General features: G+C 39.4%; 1 protein-coding gene across 1 annotated transcript in view; it reads right to left on the bottom strand.

The window, feature by feature from the left end:
- C5H10orf90 (chromosome 5 C10orf90 homolog) overlaps positions 1 to 22,154 on the bottom strand; it is a 135,717-nt gene that overhangs the window by 65,031 nt on the left and 48,532 nt on the right. The window contains exon 3 of the mRNA XM_070753990.1: positions 15,427 to 16,510. Within this exon, the coding sequence (XP_070610091.1) occupies positions 15,427 to 16,510 (1,084 nt within the window). The remainder of the gene's footprint in view (positions 1 to 15,426; positions 16,511 to 22,154) is intronic.

The raw sequence follows: 22,154 nt of genomic DNA, 5'->3' as shown, positions 1-22,154 counted from the left end.
GGGTAGGTTAATGAAAGACACTGATACATTTTTAAAAACTGAGTATTACCCATTTGAAGCAAGATTATGGCATAAAGGATGATGATGTCAATATAGTATCCAGGAGAATATGGCTAAAAGAGTTTGTGATGTCACACACAAAATGCATCTTAATAATGAAAGACCAAAGTCCTGTAAGCATTTGGCAGAAATATTAGTCAAGTCAAAGTTCTTTACAATATTACTGTTATAGTCTTGAGATAATTAAAAAGGTCAACAAATTTTTATATATTTATATTGCATCACTTAGATATAAATATATTTTAGTAACTGAAAAATTGCCTTTTTGTATTACTCTAATCCTGAATACAAAGCAAAGGTGAAACTGATAAATGGTAGAAAACATATTTTTTTTCTACTAAACTGTGAGTAAACTGATTAGGATTAAATAAAAAGACTTCACTACAATATCTAGCATTAGTTAATAATTTTTCCAATGGGACTGAAAAAATTAAAATAATGAGATGGGAATGTACACTAGTTTTAAATGTAATCTCAAACTATTCTAAATTATGTTATTTAATAGTTATTTTTAAATTATGTAAAGTTTGTACAAAGTCACATTCACACTTTAAAATTAATCTTTCTCAGATAGCAGCATAACATTTAAAAAAAAATTAAAAATTGAGGAATTTTTCAAGGCCATTATAAATACATTTTAGGTAGCTATGTTGTCAAATATTCAAAGAAAAATATTAAAACTTAGTGTTTTTTAAACTGTTAATGTTTACTGTTTTCAATCTGGAGGCTGACTTTAATCTGAGCTCTCAATTTCATAAGAACATATAAGAACATAAGAGCCATGCTGAATCAGGCCCAAGCCCATCGAGTCCAGCATTCTGTGTCACACAGTGGCTCACCAATTGTACATGGGGATCTCGAGCAGAAAGAGAAGGCAAAACCCTCCTCCCTTTCCCTTGACCCCCAACAAATAGTACTCAAGAGAAGCCTGCCTACATCAACCAACATAGAGGCGGCACATGGACATCCATTTCAATAACCACCAATACACTTGGCATCCATGAATCTGTCTAATCCTGCCTTGAAGCTATCAAGGGCTGACAGCTGGCACAGATTTTAGGATTTAAAACACAATTAATATGCTTTGGTTTTTGATCCTATTTCCATCTGAAGGAGAACTACAGCTCTTTTAGATTATGAAATCTACATCTTCAATTTTAAAAAAGGTGTTGACCATTTTGAGACATCAGACTAATCCCTGTGAAGGGAAACAATTTTTTTGTGCTCGTGTGCAAATTCAATTCAAAAGTGACTACCATATAACAAAAGCACTGCATTTTCTAATAGAATTATATAGACCTCTGGAATCTCCCTCTAAAGTATGCTAGTGAAAAACATGGAAGACAATATCAAACCAGTGACCATGCTGCGTTTGAAATCTATTACTATAAGCAGTCTGGAATTGTGTACCCAAGAAGTGAAGGGCAGACAATATATTGCATTTTCTACTAGACTTTCTGCTCATTCTGGAATTTCCTCTAGTTCATTAGGAAATAACAAGACAGATACTATATCCTCTTTGGAGTCTATCATGTCTATACATGTCCTCGGAGTCCTTGGAGAAGGGCAGCATACAAATATATAAATAAAATAAATAAATACAGTAGAGGATAGCTAACCTGTGAAGCATCATACTGTATGATGGATGAGAATTAACAGAAGAAAAATAAACACTAAGAAATAGACAGTGAGTCTACCGATATCTTAATTCATAAAGCAAGTCCAAGAGACCTGGGAAATACATTAATCTTTCAGATCATTTGAAGAAACTTTGCCTTAACAGACTCACCAGTATAAATAGAAGTTGATAATTCTTCTTTGAACTAGTAATACAGTAATACCTCGTCTTACGAACCTAATTGGTTCCCAGGGGAGGTTCGTAAGACGAAAAGTTCGTAAGACGAAACATTGTTTCCCATAGGAAACAATGTAAAATCAATTAATCCATGCAATGAAAAAAAAATGCAAAAAACCGCCGCCGCCCGGCTGTCACCTTTTGAAACAGCCGGAAGGCTTTTCAGCATCCTCCCAAACCCGAACTTTTGCCGAACTTCCGGGTTTGGCATTCGGGAGGCCGCCGAGAAGCCCCCCGGCTGTTTCAAAAGGTGACAGCCGGGCGGCGGGGCTTCTCAGCGGCTTCCCGAATGCTGAACCGGAAGTTTGGCAAAAGTTTGGGTTCGGCAGGCCACTGAGAAGCCCCGCCGCCCAGCTGTCACCTTTTAAAATAGCCGGGGGGCTTCTCGGCGGCCTCCCGAACGCCAAACCCGGAAGTTCGGCAAAAGTTCGGGTTCGGGAGGCTGCTGAGAAGCCCTGCCGCCCAGCTGTCGTCTTTTGAAACAGCCGGGGGGCTTCTTGGCGGCCTCCTGAATGCCGAACCCGGAAGTTCGGGTTTGGCGTTCGGGTTCAGAAGGACGCTGAGAAGCCCCTCAGCTGTTTCAAAAAGCGACAGCCGAGCGGCGGGGCTTCTCGGCGGCGGCGGCGGCAGGTTCGTAAGAAGGAAAAAGTTCGTAAGAAGAGGCAAAAAATTTCTGAACCCCAGGTTCGTATCTTGGGTTGTTCGTAAGACGAGGGGTTTGTATCATGAGGTACCACTGTATAAAGATACCTTAGAAATGTCTGTGTAAATCTTGCTTCCTGATCTTGTCCAGCTACTGCTTATTGGGTAGCAGTTGATCCTAGCCATCAAGTTGATGACAAACATTCCAACATAATATTGTACTACAATAGTGGGCTTTAAATCCCATCGCTACCAGTTCGCGTGCATGCACAGAAGCTTCTGGAATGCGCAGAAGCATCATGGGCAGGTGGGTGGAATCTCCTGCTGCCACCGCTACCGGTTCGCTGAACCAGGCTGAACTGGGAGCAACTACTACTGTTGTTGTAGTAGTCAATCAAGGATCTGAGCAAACAGAAATACTGTAATCCATATGGCTTCTAGTGGAAGCTATATGGGTTTGAAACCATTCTTTATCAGTTCACATTATGGCCAAGTACTAATTTAATAGAAAAATCAGCAATCATCTTATTTATTTATTTTATTTATTAGATTTGTATGCCGCCCCTCTTCCCCAAGATTTGAGACAAATGGATGCGCTCTAGGAACGATCAGCTTCAAATAATCTTGAATCATGCACAATTTTAGCAGATGAAGGAATTACCTAGATTGTACATTTCATTAAATCAGATTACCAGAAAGTCCTTGATGTTTTTCTATGATAACTCAGGGGAAAAGGAATAGTTGCTTTGGAGAAAAAATATCTTGCATGATGCTGGGCTTATATTATATGGTAGTCTAAGGATAACTTGGATTTTTAAAATATATATATTGTATATTGTTTTGATATGTTGTGAGCCGCCTGAGTCCTTGGAGAGGGGCGGCATACAAATCCAAAAAATAAACAAACAAACAAACATCCTACATTTGAAATCTAATTAATATCCAAATATTTCATCCAAAGAGGCTGTTTGAAATACATTTTCCAATAAATGATAGATGTTAAAAGAGAGGCCTCTTCTCTGTAACTTTATGAAATTGCATCTCAGAAAAATGCACCTCCCAATGTTGCTTTAGACCAGGGATATCAAACTGGTGGCCCGCAGGCAGGATGTGGCACACATGGGCCACACCCACCCCAGCTCTGCAAAGGTAAAAAATGTCGAGAAACATCGCTTTAAAGCAATGTGATGCCATAAGTTTGACACCAATGCTCTAGACCAGGGGTCTTCAACCTTGGCATTTTTGGCAAAGTTTAGCATTTAACGTTTAGACTTAAATACCACTTCATAGTGCTTTTACTGCCGTCTCTGAGTGGTTTACAGAATCAGCATATTGCCCCAATAATCTGGGTCCTCATTTTACCTACCTCGGAAGGATGGAAGGTTGAGTCAACCTTGAGCCGGTGGTGAGATTTGAACTGCTGGACTACAGCTAGCAGCTAGCTGAAGTAGCCTGCAGTGCTGCACTCTAACCATTGTGCCACCCTGACTCTTTGAAGAAAAGCCAACTTTGCCTTATTCCTGCTCTAGACAATGTTGAAATTGTATCTTATACATCAATCCAAGGGTTAATAAAGACTTTGGTATGACACCAATGTTCCCTCTAATTTTTTTTCAGTGTGGGCGGAAAAGTATAGTGTCTGAGCGGCAGTTCCCTTGGGACTGGGCAGAATATAAATAAATAAATGAATGAATGAATGAACGAACGAACGAACGAACAAACAAACAAACAAACAAACAAACAAACAATAAATAAATAAATCCCTTCTTTTTTATTAAAAGAAATTAATAATTTAAAAAAACCAAAATCCATTACTATTAAAACTAAATCAACCAGCAAAACCAAAAACATAACTATTAATAAAAACAGGTGAGGGCTGGGGGTTTTTTCTCTGTTATTATTTAAGTGTTTTTACCATATGCTTTAAATCAAAAGTCACTTCTCTCTCTGTTTCTCTCTCTTTCCTGTCATTCTCTGCCTCAATCATTTTCTCATTTCTTTTTTCTCCCCTTTTTTCTATCATTTCTCTCTATCTCTTCCTTCCACTCTTCTCTCTCTCTCTTGCTTTCTCTGTCTCTCTCTCTCTTGCTTCCTTCCTCTCTCATCTCTCTCTCTCTTTCTTTCTTTCTTTCTCTTTCTCTCTCTCCCCCTCTTGCTCTCTCTCTTTCTCACTTTCTCTCTCTTGTTTTCTTTCTCTCTTGCTTTCTCTCTCTCTCATTCTTTCTCTCTTGTTCACTCTCTTGCTATCTCTTTCTCTCCCGCCTTTCTCTCTCTCTCTCTTTCTCACTTTCTCTCTATCTTGCTGTCTGTTGCTCTCACTCTCTCTCGTTATCTCTCTGTTCTTCTCATAGCAGAGGCTGGCGAAGGTGATATTCAATGTCGGGGGCGCGCGGATGGTTGCGCGCGCTCCCCATCCCCCTGCCAGCCTGCCCGGAACATTCAAAATAAGAAAACGCCCGCACACCTCCGACATTGAATGTCACCTTCGCCAGCCTCCACTGTGAGAATTCCTGCCCCATCTCTCCTGCAACCCCCTTGCTGAGAGCCTGGGACAAAAGTGCTCTTGGCAAAGGGACTGTGAGACGGGCAGGGCATGCGTTCCTGGTGCGGGAGGAGCCGCGCCCCAAGGCAGGAGGCGGCGGAGGAGCAGAGGGGGCGGATCGGGCGGGCGGGGGGCAGCGCCGAAAGGCCGAGGGGGCCGGAGGCACCGTGAGGAAGCAGCGGCGGCCGCGGCTCCCTTCCCTTCTACTGCCAGCGCCTTCCTGCCCCCCCCCCCTCAGGCTGGCAGGGGGATGGGGAGCGTGCGCCTGTGAAAAAGGGTGCGCGGGGAGTATTTTGGGGTGCGCGCATGCTCACGTGCACAGCTTACGGGGAACGCTGTATGACACTACAAGAAAAAGGAGCAGACTATCAAACATGTGATATTTTCTAGTAGCATCAAAACTCATGGTTGAAATATGGATAATCATTTTTTTAAAAATTAAGTGTTTCAAATTTCAAGCAATCTTTCAATCCTCAAAAGAAAATAAAAACCCTCTCAACTGAAAAATGCTTCCTTTCTAGCCCAAAAGAGTACACCAGTAATTTTAATTATCTGCTGGTAATGTAAATATATTCCTGCTTCAATTTAGTTATTTTCTGCAAAAACAGTTGCTCAGCTCTGGTGGACTGCAATCGGATAGCCCTTTCCCACCCCTTCCAACTTATGCAAGAACACAGATTTCCTTTTTGAGATCCAGTTGTGACAAGGTTAAGAAGGTGATTAAGCAGATTGGAAACACTGGGTAGAACATGAATTCAGTCAGGCTATTACAGCAGCCTGAAACAGTCTGGGGATTATCTGAAATCACTATCCCTGGGCCTTCTCCAGAACCTGTTTTCATGTTTTTCCTTCAGCTGTTTTCAAAGACAGATTTTACAGTCCTTTGAGGACCAAGAGACTTTGCCATGCACATCTAGGGAGGTTGAAATGCTAGAGTCCATTTTATTACCATGTAGGTTTTTATACTGATATCTAGTTAAGGTTTCTACAGGAAATAAAATCTCTGGTCACCCAGATGATATGCTGTGTGTATGTGTGTATTTGGCTGACAGAATCGTAAAGGTGAAATGGGGGCAAATTTTTGCTCTCCAGGATCTAGGACCTGTTGTTTTATGGTATTTCCCGTCGGGTCCATTTGTTTATTACAGTACAAGTGTATCACATGCAATTTAGTTTAAAGTTATGTCTTATGTATTCCTGAATTCTAAAACCATAATAAAGTACTGAGGAAATCTTTGATGGGAGACATTAAAGTTGGAATCCAAGGACATACAACTAAGACACAGAATTTAAAATAATTAACATTCTTTATGTATAAGTATGTTTGTTACATTACCTTTGTTTACTTGAAAGTAGGGCAGGGGTGGTCTACTGCCAGGATGTAGGGGGAATGTAGTGGGGTAGCAAAAATGAAGCTCCACCCCAGAACACCCAATTTGCACTGAATGATGTTGAAAGAAAATGCAGGGTGTCCTGCATAAGCCATGCCCACAGCATGGTAGTAGAAATTTTGGTAGCCCTTCACTGAACGAGGGCCACAGTTGGTTTAAAAACTGAGAGAAATGAAATAATATTCTTTCCAAATATTTGTAATATTTTCATCAATAGCATTGAAGAACATTGACCTACATACTACTGAAACTTTCAGTAACCTTTAATTGGATGAAAATTTATTTATTTATTTGTTTGTTTGTTTGATTTGTATGCCGCCCCTCTCCGTAGACTCGGGGCGGCTAACAACAGTAATAAAAACAACATGTAACAATCCAATACTAAAACAACTAAAAAACACTTATTGTAAAACCAAACATGCATACAAACATACCATGCATAAATTGTAAAGGACTAGGGGGAAAGAATATCTCAGTTCCCACATGCCTGACGGCAGAGGTGGGTTTTAAGGAGCTTATGAAAGGCGAGGAGGGTGGGGGCAATTCTAATCTCTGGGGGGAGTTGGTTCCAGAGGGCCGGGGCTGCCACAGAGGAGGCTCTTCCCCTGGGCCCCGCCAAACGACCCTAACCGGTCGCTGGGATTCATGCAGCAGAAGGCGGTCCCTGAGATAATCTGGTCCGGTGTCATGAAGGGCTTTATAGGTCATAACCAACACTTTGAACTGTGACCGGAAACTGATTGGCAACCAATGCAGACTGCGGAGTGTTGGTGTTACATGGGCATATTTGGGAAAGCCCATGATTGCTCTCGCAGCTGAAAATGTTCTAAACATTTTGAAACAAGGTACCTAAAATGAGCTAACTTACAGAATGTGTCCAAAATTAGGAATCCATGACTGTGCTATTGAAATTCAAACAAACAGTCTGCTCTTTACAAAGCAAATATAACCACTGAGGTACCTTAGCATTCCTGGTAAATGTAGCTCTGGAAGACATTAAAGACTTTGGTCACCATGGCTCAAGTTGAAGGGCCATTTCTGCCTCTGCAGAGCAGCAAATAAAGTGCTAAGGGTAGCCTGGAGCAAAATAAAGTGCACTAGTCAAAACGGACAAGACTGCTCGAGGCAACATAAGAGGGGGAAAGTACTTCAAAATTGCAACAAGAAAATGTGCTCAATTTTCAGAGAGGCATTTACAAAAGGGGAAGAAACTGAGTATAAAGTGATATCATTTACTCCTGCCTTTTAAAAGTGGTCTGGGAGGGGTGATAGAGCAGGGCAGAAAAGCCCTTAGAGACATGCTGTATATGATACACTATATTATATCTGCTGCATCTGGGCAAAGAGGTTCTCAATACCTCTTTGCTGCCATTAGTGGTCATTTGAAATTTTGCAGTACATTTATAGTCATTTATATAAATAAAAATCTAAATATTTGTTTATTCAACATTTTAAATCTCCAAAAGTTCTTCACCGATTGCTTTGAAATTTTGACACAACGTTGCATTTGAATATGCAAGTTTTTATATACCTATATTATATAGATGTCACACCTGTGATACGAAAAAACCATGCTTTTTTGGAAAACCCAGACTGAACCACATCAATGAGTGGCCGGGTACAGTTAGTCCTAAAGAAAATGAAAATGTTGTTGAAGATTAATCTGAGAGTCCAAATTGACTGGCCTTTAATAGTTTCAGAGTAACTTACTATTGTAGGCATCTAAATTGTTTTTGACTATTTTTCTTAATTTGACAGATATAGACTACTGCGGCCTTCTGGATATTGTAGAACTGTAACCCCTAATGTTGCTTTTTCCCATCACAAGCAATAAGGAACAATGTTGGGGATATTCATGTTTACCCACAGTTACATGCCCTCCAATATCTACTGCAGGTTTTCTTTAAACATTTTCCAAGACTAAAGCAATTTTATTTCAATATCTGATAATTTTTAATACTTAACCTTCTATGATTAAAAAATGAACTTCTTAATTTGAGAAAATAAAGAATTACTCATTCTGGGCGTTTATTTATGAAACATCCTTACAGTGTCATGATCAACAATTGACTCAGTTTCTAGAAATCTAATTGCTTTGGAGTTACCAGTTGGTGCAATATCTAGGGAATCTTGATTACTGTTATTATTACAGAAACAGCCAAGCCCTGAGGGATGCTGAAGTTTTAGATATTTAGTTGCTAACAAACTGGGATCTCCTGAATCAGCAACAAAAGTGCTGCAACAATATGTAGTGAAATTCAGTTCTTGCTGTGGCAATAGAAAGAGCTGCTAGCATAATGATATCTTAAAACGATTCTGTTAGCTCTCTTAAATGTTTTGCAGCTATCAAGTATGCTGCAGTTTGGGAAATGGCAAAATAAAGCCAAATTTATAGTTGGGGCAAGACAATGTCAGTGTTAAGGATACAGAGGGGGGAAAGTTAGATATCATGCTGTGAAAAAAAAAATTTAAAGAAGAAAAGCTGCCTGATTCTAGATTAAGTAGGTAGCTACTTATCCATATGAAGAATCATAAGCAGGTGAAAAGAAATTTGATTTATTGGTTCTCAAAGATAATTTCAGACAGTGATTATCAAGGACAGTGATACTGTAATATCTGCAGGGAAGACTGACATTTCAGTTTAATTCATTGTGTCTTAAAACATTGACAGTTTTGGTTTAAATGCTATATTTACAGCCTTATAACAAAATAACAATAAACATACACAGAAAGAAATAGTTGCATACTTATGGCATTGGTATCTCAAAAAGCAGATGTTGATCCTTACACACATAAAAAACTTCAGCTAAATAATTTCAAAAATAGTGTCAGATAGATCCATTCAAACAAAAGGGTAAACAATCCTATCAGTTTCCCAGCTTAGCCTACTGAAAGAAAAAGTCAGCAATTGAGAAAACACAAATGAAATGTCATGATGGCTATAATACACTGAAGTGATTTTAAAGGCATTAACAGCTGTTTGTTTGCAGATCAGAGGAATTCCACATCTTGGGCTAGAATATGAAAATTGGAAGAGACACTGACTTAAATGGATTTATTAAAATTTGCAGAAAATAGGTTTGTTTATGTAACAATGATTATAGACAGAATAAACAAGTTAGATCAGGACAGGCTTATAAGAGTATTCAGGACACAATGGTTAGTTAGCACACTAACAAAATCAATATGTTAATTTTTATTTTTACAGTGGAACCCCGACATACGAGCTGCTCCACTTGCGAGCAACTCGAGATAAGAGCTTGGGAGGGAGCGTCATTTCCGTTCGCCTCCCGAGCTCACATCCGGGATACGAGCCACGCCTCCCTGACTCTTTCGGCGAAGGAAGGAAGGCAAGGAAGCGCCCGGCTCCTCTCTGCTCGTAGTATCCCACTTGGTAAGCATTCGCTTGGCTTCTGCTTGGGGGTGGGGGGGGTCCTTGGCTTCTGCTTGGGGGTGGGGGGGGGCGTCCCCGCTTTAGGAGCAGCAAAGAAGCCACGCGCCGGTTTTGAAAGATCGGAGCCAGCATGGAAAGCTTCCCCATGCCGGCTCCGATGTTTTAAAACACACGCGCGGCTTCTTTGCTGACTCCTAAAGCGGGGAAGTTCGCCAGGAGTCAGCAAAGAAGCCGCGCGTGTGTTTTAAAACATCGGAGCCGGCATGGGGAGGCTTTCAATCAGCCCCCGAGCCCCCAACCCGGACTCGGGGGTTGATTGAAAGCCTCCCCATGCCGGCTCCGATCTTTTAAAACACACGCGCGGCTTCTTTGCTGACTCCTAAAGCGGGGAAGTTCGCCAGGAGTCAGCAAAGAAGCCGCGCGTGTGTTTTAAAAGATCGGAGCCGGCATGGGGAGGCTTTCAATCAGCCCCCGAGTCCGGGTTGGGGGCTCGGGGGCTGATTGAAAGCCTCCCCATGCCGGCTCCGATGTTTTAAAACACACGCGCGGCTTCTTTGCTGACTCCTAAAGCGGGGAAGTTCGCCAGGAGTCAGCAAAGAAGCCACGCATGTGTTTTAAAACATCGGAGCCGGCATGGGGAGGCTTTCAATCAGCCCCCGAGCCCCCAACCCGGACTCGGGGGTTGATTGAAAGCCTCCCCATGCCGGCTCTGATCTTTTAAAACACACGCGCGGCTTCTTCGCTGACTCCTAAAGCGGGGAAGTTCGCCAGGAGTCAGCAAAGAAGCCGCGCGTGTGTTTTAAAAGATCGGAGCCGGCATGGGGAGGCTTTCAATCAGCCCCCGAGTCCGGGTTGGGGGCTCGGGGGCTGATTGAAAGCCTCCCCATGCCAGCTCCGATGTTTTAAAACACACGCGTGGCTTCTTTGCTGACTCCTAAAGCGGGGAAGTTCGCCAGGAGTCAGCAAAGAAGCCGCACGTGTGTTTTAAAACATCGGAGCCGGCATGGGGAGGCTTTCAATCAGCCCCCGAGTCCGGGTTGGGGGCTCGGGGGCTGATTGAAAGCCTCCCCATGCCGGCTCCGATGTTTTAAAACACACGCGCGGCTTCTTTGCTGACTCCTAAAGCGGGGAAGTTCGCCAGGAGTCAGCAAAGAAGCCGCGCGTGTGTTTTAAAACATCGGAGCCGGCATGGGGAGGCTTTCAATCAACCCCCGAGTCCGGGTTGGGGGCTCGGGGGCTGATTGAAAGCCTCCCCATGCCGGCTCCGATGTTTTAAAACACACACGCGGCTTCTTTGCTGACTCCTGGCGAACTTCCCCGCTTCAGCCGACGTCTTTTCCCCTCAGCCCTCGGGCTTGCACGCATTAATCGCTTTTACATTGTTTCCTATGGGAAACAATGTTTCGACATACGAGCTTTTCGACGTGCGAGCCTCCTTCCGGAACCAATTAATTTCGTAAGTCGGGGTTCCACTGTATTTTGTCTGTAATCACTACAGTCTCTGCAAAGAATGTGATATAGAAATTAAAGAAATCTATGCATTACAGTAAGCAGCAAGATGGGTGGCATATAAATTTAATAAACAAACAAAGCATTACTCCACAAACCAGAAAACAATGCCTAATTAAATATCTTGCTCTATGTAATAGTAACATGCAAGATACTGTGTTTCTCTGAAAACAAGACCCAACTAGAAATTAGGGTCCATAATTAGATGTCCGTAATATGAGCCCTATCCCACAAAGTCTTTCACCTTTTTACTCCATCCTGAGAAAGAAAAAAGCATGAGAAAGAAACTCAAAACAAGCCTATCTTGATTCTGTTTGGTATCAGTGCAGAAAAAATGGGGCAGGCTTTATTCTATTCTATAACAATAAAAACATTCCTAGACTTGCCATGCCTATTTCTTAACATATGGCATGACTAATGTGTATTGCATAATTTACATTGTTTGCATGAGGGCAATATGATGTCTATGGATATCTCCTTATTTTGTCTGAAAAAGAAAAATGGTATTGGCATTGAGAAATGTTTTTTCTTTTTCTTTTGTTATTTTGAATTTGCAGAACTGACAAATTTGGAGACAAATACAGCCCCAGATTAACTATAGAGTTCAATTCTCTAAAAGACCATAACAGCTTCTTTTAATAAATTGTATTGTGAATAAAGCTTAGTAGAACTATCTTTTAATTCATTCCATTATGGAATTAGTTTTTTAAGCAGCAAACATTTCTTGAAGAATTAAAACTCCTGTCTTTAATTATTGTTTCATTACTGCTTGTTTTTAATGGCAACCTCCCAAATAAAGTAAGATTTTACAAAAGGAAAAGGAAAAAAAGGAAAAAGGAAAATCTTTTTAAAAACTTCTAAAACTGTGCTTACGGGTAAGAAATAGTTCTGCAGTCACAAGATTTCTTTTAGCAATGTTTAACATTTAGAGCCAAAGGGAACAACCACTGAGATATAAGTTCAGCAGTTATATGATGGGCTGAAGCAAGGATTTATAGTTACAACATTGTGTCAACATTGTTAAAACAAATAATAAACATATGGTTCTTTCAAACACAGCTACAAACAAAAGAATTACAGGGTAGACAAACTGATACTGATCACTGTAGGGAACCTATAAATAATATAGCTGACCAATCATCCTATTCAGACTGTTTCTAACTCAGGAAAGAAAGAACATGACTGGCCTTATGATTTCCCTTGCACATTTTTTTACTTCCTGTGAAAGTCAATGCTAAATTAATTCTGCATGTTGTATTTTTCTATCAAACTATTTTTATAGTTTTACTTTATACCTCATTTTTCAAAAGCTGGTTGAACTGTTGTAAGTAACACAAAGATAACCGAAAGTAGTGAGATAGCTACTCGATGTGATCCCTTTTGGTTTGTTTCATAGGCATGTTGTGGGTTAGTCCCTATGGACACATTTCCAAATGCCTGGTAAGCATTGTACTAAGAGCAATACTCTGACTTTCATTTTTAAACATAATAGACAAACAATGTTGGGTCATTATTTCAGAGAGACTTCCTTACCAGATTCCTCAATGTCTTGACCAATTGCAGAGCTCCTAAGTATATTTGGAAAGGTCTTAAAATTCAGGAAGATACTCAGCCCATGTTGAATTATATAGCATAGTCCAACATCAGGAGCTGATCACAGGATATGCTTTATGACATTTTGTATTATGTCATAAAGCATATGTCATTTTTTGCTGTCATAAAATGGTTTACAACATTTGCCAAATTTCAATCCATTGAAGATCTGAGACACAGATTTTGGATGGATTATGTAAATTAGTCTATTTGAGGTACCTTAATTTTGCCCTACAAGCACCATTTTGTATAGTTAAAGGTTACAGACACAAGTGTTTTAGTAGTACATAGACAGAAGTACCAGAGCCACAAGGAAAGTCAGGCAAATTTGGCTAATTTTGGCTTTCAGATGTGAAAATAGCTAAAGGGAGCATGAGCTGATGTAAAATTTCCTGCTTAAGCAGGGGCTTGGACTTGATGACCTGCAAGATCCCTTTCAACTCTAATTAATAAATAAATAAATAAGCAAGCAAGCAAGCAAGCAAGCAAGCAAGCAAGCAAGCAAGCAAGCAAGCAAGCAAGCAAGCAAGCAAGCAAGCAAGCAAGCAAGCAAGCAAGCAAGCAAGCAAGCAAGCAAGCATGTAAATACATAAAATAGTGCTTCAGCCTGGATCGTGATATTAACTAGAGTACCCAAAATATTGAAATCCCCATTTCCACACTAAATATGGCCCTCTAATGCTCTGTGACACATTTTGTTGAATGGTATTAAAAGTTCATTTATTTTTGTATACAATTATGCATCTCTGTTGAATTCCCCAACATTTTAGAGTCTATTTTGAGCAGGCAGGAACAATGCAAGGGGTTATTCTTCTGCCCAAGTGTAGTAGTATTTGGGAATGACCTTGGAAGGAAAAAACCCCATAGACTAGAAAACCATCGTGCAAGTGGTATCTCAGTCCGCAGAAGCAGATGGGGGTATGGGAAGTGTTTAAGAAGGAACCCTGTCTAGTTTTCTGCAGAGTGAAGGGTAAAAAAGGAGAAGAGTTGAAAGACTCTGTTAATTTATACTTACAATAAAAATAGAACTAATATTCATTGGTGTGTTTCTTTTCTGGACTATTTCAAAGAGCTAATATCAATTTTGCAAGCCTCTTTCATTTAAACTTACTCTCCAGAAAATGTTTCCCTCTGCTTCTGTGGATTGGGATAGCTTTTGCAAGATGGTTGGCTGATCTGAAGCTCTTCTTCCTGTCTCCCATGATCATTCCCACATACAATTATATAAAACATTTTCCAGGCATGGGAACATTCGCTATCTTTAAATTTTAAAGTGATTATTCCTTAATAGTTGCTGCTTTAGCAGCTGTGGCTACATAACAAAGTATTTGCATCAACAGACCTTGCATTAGGACTACTTATATTAAAATTTATATTTTAGTGGTTTGATTCTGGGAATCTACTTCCTTATACAGATAATCCCTGACTTACAACAATTTGTTGGGTGTCTGTTCAAAGTTATAGCAGCACTGAAAAAAGAAACTTCGCCTTTTCACAATTGCAATTATTGCAGCATCCACATGGTTATGTGATCAACATTTGGATGCTTGGATGTTTTGGATATTGATGATGGTTGCAGAGTCCGGGGGTCATGTGATCAGCTTTTGTGATCTTCTGACAAGCAAAGCCAATGGGGAAGCTAGAATATTATTATTCTATATTATTAACAACTGCAGTAATTCATAGATGTTAGGAAAGGTCATAAAATGGGACTCACTTAACAAATGTTTCACAGCAACAGAAATTTTGGGCTCAATTGTGGTTTCAAGTCGAGGATTACCTGTACAGTTGGACATCCCAGTATTTGCAGATAGAAAAGAAATTCTCAAATAAAGGTAATGTTGGAATACTAATGAATCAATAATAGCAAATGTAAGATTTCCTGAATGGGTCTCAGATTCATAATATCCAAGCAAATAAAACCAGTGGGCTGCATTAACAAAAAGCAATTGGTTCTTTGTACTCTGCATGTATTATACCCCATGTAGAGTAGTATTTCCAATTCTGGGCACTGCATTTTAAAAAGAACAATGGAAAGCTAGAGAGAGTTTGAAAGAGAGCTTCCAGGATGATAAGAAATCTAGATTCCAAAGGGGAATCAATTAAGTTGAAATTAAAAGAAAAGAGATTCAAGATGAACATTAGAAATAATTTCCAGATGCCTTTTCAAGTGCCTTGATCAATAATGAATTCTATTTTCCTGGAGGTTATCGGATAAGGGAGAACCATCTGTCATAGATGTTTATTTTTGCATGGAACATTAGGATGAACAAGATACAAAAAAAATCTTTGTACCTTTCATAACTCTGTAATGTTTATTTCCTTGTGAGAAACTGTAGGAAAAAAATTAGATTCTGCCAAAATAAACCCATAATAAATGAATGTTTAGACAGCCTTTGATATATCATATGTTATGTTAGGATCCCTTTAAGCTACTTACCTTCATAGTAAGTCCAATGAGGAACGTAGCCAGATAATATCATAGGATCATCACTTGAAGGTATATCGTTGTTCTTTATTTGTCTTAAATTATCAACTTCCTGAGGGCTGGTCAGAACTGACAGAGTTTCAGATGGAAGGGCCTTTTTCCAGAAATCTTCATTTCCCAAAGATTCAATTTCCAGTCTCTGTTTTTTATCCAAGTAGATATCTTGGAGTTCTGCATTCCAAATTGCTTTGAATGATGTCTTCTGATCCTCTGGGAACTTAAGTACTTTTGTGATTAACTTCCCATTAGCTAAACTATCCACTCCATCTGGTGTTGTATTTTGAGAACTGCAATTTATATGAAAAGACACTACTGACCGATACATTTTTTTAGTATTACTCTGAAGTTGATCAATAGGTACCAATAGAGACTTGATTACATAATATATTGTTTTTGGACACTGTTGGGAAATAGTGAGGTGAACAGTTGACGTGAAAGAAAGAGGTGCCTGCTTCTTATGGGTGTTATCTGAGGGTATCATTGGTGGGCTAGAAATCCAGTCAGATTGCTTCTTGCAGCTTTGTAGACAAGACTTAGAATCCATTATTTCACTGACACTTAGATTTTGGTCATTTGTTTGACAATGCAGAGATTTGGAGAGTTTATGTAAGCCAGTTACATCTGAAGTGGGAACTGTTGTTATTAGCCGCTTATTTTCCTGGCATTCCAAGCAAGAAGGGTCAAAAGTATTTGCCTGAATTTTTTTGTTTGAAGATGGAATAACTCGCTTAGCAGTGATTGTAATGGAAGAAAAACCTTTCTTCTGGTTATGCCATGGTTTCCCTTCTTTGCTATTAAATACATTGTCCTCTGAACTTTTCTGAAATCCTAATTTTCTTGGAAGAAATATGAATGCTGTATTAATATTGACTGAGTTATGATTAGTCAAAGATTGGTTCGTGTGATAAACATCTGATTGGGTGATTACAGACTGCATAGGGAAAGCAGACTTATTTTCTCTTGATCTATTTTCATCAATCGTCTGTGAAATGAGAATAGGTGAAATCATTTTTGCATTTTGTAATGGAAGGGAGCCCTGCAGAGAAAAAGATCCAAATAAGTAACATGCTGTAAACTGGAAACAGAGAGGCGAAAATGTACATAGAAAAAAAATATGATAAATTCTACATTAGTTTTACATTGAGCCTTCTTATATATTTCTTCCCCCAGTTCATTTTATATAATTTCTGAAACAGAAATGTGCAAAACGTACAAAAGTTTGTGAAAGGAAGAATGAAAATACAATTTTTGTGCAAATTACACATTTCAGAGAACTGTTATTTTGAATGATTAATTGATCTGTTTAGTTGGATATGCAGTCCTGTGTTTGTTTAACAATGTAAATGCCAATACTAACTGTCAATTGCAGATTATAATCTATACCACCCTGTGTTTTCATGCCAATGTACTGAAATATTAAAGCACTTTAAGCACTTACAGCTCCAAGTGCCTTGCAAAATGAATTACGTACGTAGGTGGGCTGCTGTTTTCTATGCAGCATTTTTGTGGAAGCTAGTTCAATGGAGTTGCATAAAAGCATCAAGAATGACTTGCAGAGGAAAAAAGAGATACAATTCTTCTATTGTGCTTGTAAAAATATATAGATCCTTCACTGTTTATCACATCTTGGTGACACAAATGATATATGCAGGTTGATATATGCCCCAAACCTTTTCAACATGATTTAAAATAAGTTTTCCAGCTATGACAACCATCATGCTTAATCTAAACGAAGCAAATTACTTTAAAATATTTTCTGTATTTTTCTATATTTTCATATCCTGCATACACTTGTCCTTTGATAGAAAATAAAGTTAACAGGCTACAACATAAAATTTCATCCAGCTAGGATTAATATTAACTCAAATTGAATCATTCTTTTTATGGAGCTTAAATTAAAACTTATAAAACAGCAATCCTCAAGGTACCTTTTTTGAGAGGCAACTGGACTTTCTGGTTTTTCTTTGAATACGTTTCACTTCTATTCCAAGAAGCTTCTTCAGCTGTTGGATGAGAAGTGAAATGTGTTCACAGAAAAACCAGAAAGTCCAGTTGCCTCTTGAAAAAGCACCTCTGGGATAACCATGACCTGGATGAATGAGAATCTCCATAGCATGTCAGCCCCTTGGCCACCAGCTGCGCTGGGCCTGCCATGTCAGTTTCCGGTCACAATTCAAAGTGTTGGTTATGACCTATAAAGCCCTACATGGCATCGGACCAGAATACCTTCGGGATCGCCTTCTGCTGCATAAATCCCAGCGACCAATTAGGTCCCACAGAGTTGGCCTTCACCGGGTTCTGTCGACAAAACAATGTCGTCTGGCGGAACCCAGGGGAAGAGTCTTCTCTGTGGAGGCCCCGACCCTCTGGAATCAACTCCTCCCGGAGATTAGGACTGCCCCTACCCTCCCTGCCTTTCATAAACTCCTGAAAACCCACCTAGGTCGCCAGGAATGGGGAAATTGATATACCCCTCGGTTGTTCCGCTTTATGTATGATTTGTTTGGATTGCATGATTGTTCTTAATAAGGGTTTTAAATATTGTTTTTAATATTGGATTTGTATATCGTATTGTTTGTTGTGAGCCGCTCCAAGTCCTCGGAGAGGGGCGGCATACAAATCTAATAAATAATAATAATAATAATTATTATTATTATTATTATTATTATTATTGTTGTTGTTGTTATTATTATTATTATTATTATTATTATTATTATTATTATTATTATTATTATTATTATGGAAGGAAATGAGAGCCAGCAGTTGGGATATGTATTCACGCCTGCCGAAGACCACATCCACCAAGCACCCGCTGACAGCCTACAAGCCAGATAGATGAGCTGTGCAGAAGGTGTCCCCCAGCCGAGCTTCAGGGAGGGCAGACACATCCCCGAACAGCATGATACATCTACAGAGCCAGAAGAAGGCCAGCTCGGCTACGGGCTTTTTAAACAGGTGATGCACAGCCGAACAGAAGGCCGGTAGAGCAGATGCAGGCGCAGGAAGCCTGGAATGCCAGAAACAAGCATGGCATGCTGGATTAAAAGCTCTGCAGCTGCAAGGATGCTGGCAAAGTGGGGGCACATGAGGAGTGGGAATCATATGGGGCAGGGCCCAGAGGATGGAACTGCAGGGGTGGGTAAAGGACATTTAAGGGGTGGAGGGTTAAACCAGAGTAGCACCGACTTTGTTTTCCTTATTGTTTGTTATTCTTTGCCAGGTTTCCAGATTGCCAGATAAAAAGTACTCAATTAACTTTCTTGTCTGCTAAATGCTGGAATGTGATATAGACATCTATAACAGGAACAGAGTCTATTATCAGAATATTAACCTTTATTTATATGTACAGTATATTGTTCAGGTTGTTATGCTTATTTGTGTCATGCCAATTTTCAATTTCTGTGGGTCAGTTAGCACTAACTATTTATATATCCCCCCATCCTATAACCAGCAGACTTTGGGCTAATCTAAGAACAAAGCAATAATTTTTTTTTAAATTGGGAAAATGAGTTTTTAGGAGCCGTTCACTGTTTTCTATGCAGATTTAAAATTCAGCAATGCTTTGTTTAAAATATCTGTGCGCCCTAGAATAAAATGTACGTGAAAACGTTTTTGGTTCTTTTAAAACTCTTTCAGATAAATGCTTCAGCTCCCATATAAGTTCAGAACTTCTCTTCTAATTTTTTTAATAATCTAATGTTTTTGAGTCATGAATCATAGAATCTGCCAATTAAAGATGAAATAACATGCTTAGTTAGAACAACTTTTGGAACAAACATTTGGATTGTTGGTAAGATGTGATTGCCTGTTTAATAGACTATCTAGTTCAATAGCTATAGGTAGTTAGAATGGCACTGGGGGGAAAAAAAGACATGATTGTTTTTCACACTTATTACCATTACATGACCATGTAATCAAAATTCAGATGATTGGCAACTGACTCATATTTATGATGGTGGCATCTCCTGGTGTCATGTGATCCCCTTTTGTGACCTTCTGATAAGCAAAGTGAATGGAGCAGTGTGATTCACTTAACAATTATGATATGAACAACTGTTTTGATTCACTTAACAACCATGGCAAGAATGTTGCAACATGGGGCAAAATTCACTTAACTGTCTTGCATAGCATCAGAAATTTTGAGTTCAGAAAATAATTTAGCTAACACATCAAGAGAGCACCACAGCACAACCATTAAAAATAAAAGTGTGAAAACCATAGAATTACATACAGTTATAAGAAAAAGGCCAAATCCAATGAAATATCACTATGTGACAAGTACAACTGATAAAAACCTGACTGAAATTTGCTGGAGAATAATCAACATCAAAATTGGTTGCAAAAAATGAATAAGAAATCTAAGATTGAGCTTCCAAAAATATTTCAAACTTCATCATATAGGCTCTCCAGGTCATTCTTTCTGAGTCGAAGAATTCAGGTGGCTGGACTACCGATGGAGTAGCCATGATAGCACACAGAGGGTCAGTCTCCTCGTCACCAATGTAATAACTCTCCAAGCAAGGTTGAATCAAGCAAGGTTTATTTCGCTAACAGGACAAGGAAGTCAATTCAGTCAAGAAGCAATGGAGTATTGAGAGCGCTATACGATGACAGCTCTCCTATTTATACAATCTAGCCCAGCAACAGGCAGTTTTACAAAGATACATTTTAAGCGCCAAAAAGAAGGCAACCAATCAACATGCAATAAACAAATCTGAACTTTTGACTTTTACCCTGTCTGGGTAGGTCACCCAGGCAAATATCTAACAGTAACAGTCAGATAAAGTGAGGAAAATATAACCCTCATGTTAAATTATACAGCTCCAATTTTCTCCCATATATTACAATCCAGTGAAAAAATGAGGTCACCCCAATTTCCTCTGTTAAGACTTGTTCTTGAGAATTCCTCAGTGGGTTATGCCCAGGGGCTATGGTCCCTAGAGAACTAAAGTGAGGAAAAACGTATTCAACAGGGGATTTATTTCTCCTTCATGAATATTACCATCTTTTCCTTAGCAAATTGTAGAGATTCTTCTAAACTTACCTGATCAAAGAAATCAGCATGCAACACAGCATTTAAAAGTGATGCAGTGCAATCAAGGAAAAAGACATATGGAAAAAGGCAGCAGCAAATCCTGCTGCGTATGCGTAGAAGTATACACCTGAATAAGAAGGCTCATTGATTATGAGTTCATTGTGATTTTTTTTTCTGTTACTCACTATGGACAAGAAATGTCATTATGGCATAGCAAACTTTTAAAAGTGAGAATACTGCTTTCCAAAGCAAGCAGGATTCCTATGGGGGAAAAAAATTAGAACTGTTAGAACCCTATACAGGTTTACTACAGGTTTGCTTGCAGAATAGCACAAGCTACCTCTGTAAAAAAAAATTAAGTTTTTCTGCAAAGTTAACCAATATGGAAGGTAGATTACTTAATCTGACTGTCCTGCAATAAAAGTGTAATAATTCAGTTGACAAATTATTTCCCATTTGTTCATCATTGGGTAAGCATTGTTAATCACCTGTCAGAAATGGGCTAATTTGAGCTTTGTCATTTGTGCTTCAGGTGGGAACTCTGGATTGGTTTGTTCAATGATCCATCAGTTTCCTTGCCTGTCCACTGTATTCTAAGAAATCTCCCCCAACATCAAAGTTCAAAGGAACCAATTCTCTTCCTAGTCTGCTTATTTACCTTAACTTGGACCTGGCACATGAGCAGCTTACTGATTTGTTTCACAGTCATCACTTACCCATGGCTTTGAATTTACTTACTTACTTACGCTTGTGGGACTCAGGGCAGCTTACAACAATAAATACAGTAGTGTTACAAAACGTCAAATATAAAAAACCCATTATACTAAAGATAAAAACCCCAGCAAACTATCCAATCAAACACACATACATACTTAGTCGATCATAATTCAGCCATGCCTAGATGGTAAGACTCACGGCCCCCAGACCTGCCGGCAGAGTCAGGTCTTCACGGCCTTTCGGAAGACCAATAGGGTAGGAGAAGTACAGACATTGGGGGGCAGTTGCTTCCTTAGGGCCAGGGCAGCTACAGAGAAGGCCCTTCCCTTTGGGCCTGCCAACCTGCATTGTTTAGTTGATGCGACCAGAAGAAGCCAATCCTACGTGATCTAATTGGTCTCTGGGAGATATGTGGCAGGATAGGGTGCTGTAGATAGTTAGTGACCGTGTGCAGAGCCTCCTGGTCCAAATATGAATAGAAACTATGGCATTTCAGAGACATCCCTCTGACTGACATTTGAATATATGCTCTAAAATAGCCTGTACAGCATTTTCTTATATACATACAATTTTTTTTATTATCACACATCATTCAGTAGGCTTCAACATCGACATTCTAAATAAGAATATCATCACAAAATGGTGAAAGGCTAATAGGGGATGCCTACCTCCCACATCAGAATTTAAATGCTATCACTGAGAATTCTCTAGATTCCATCAGTCAGATATTCATGAAAGCTAAAACAATAACAAAAAGGGTGTGCTCAAGCATTCTTCTGTTTTCCTAGACTATAATTCAGTTTCTCCATCTTCTTTTAACAATCATAGTTATTTTTTTTTTGTATATAGTCGTGATTTTTATATGCAGAGGAATTATTTTATATTCTATACCCAGAACATGTATGTGCCTCTGTACAGGTAGCTTCTA

This window comes from Erythrolamprus reginae, chromosome 5 (assembly GCF_031021105.1).
Source record: "Erythrolamprus reginae isolate rEryReg1 chromosome 5, rEryReg1.hap1, whole genome shotgun sequence".
Taxonomy (NCBI): Eukaryota; Metazoa; Chordata; class Lepidosauria; order Squamata; family Dipsadidae; genus Erythrolamprus; species Erythrolamprus reginae.
This window is presented reverse-complemented; position numbering and strand designations above follow the sequence as displayed.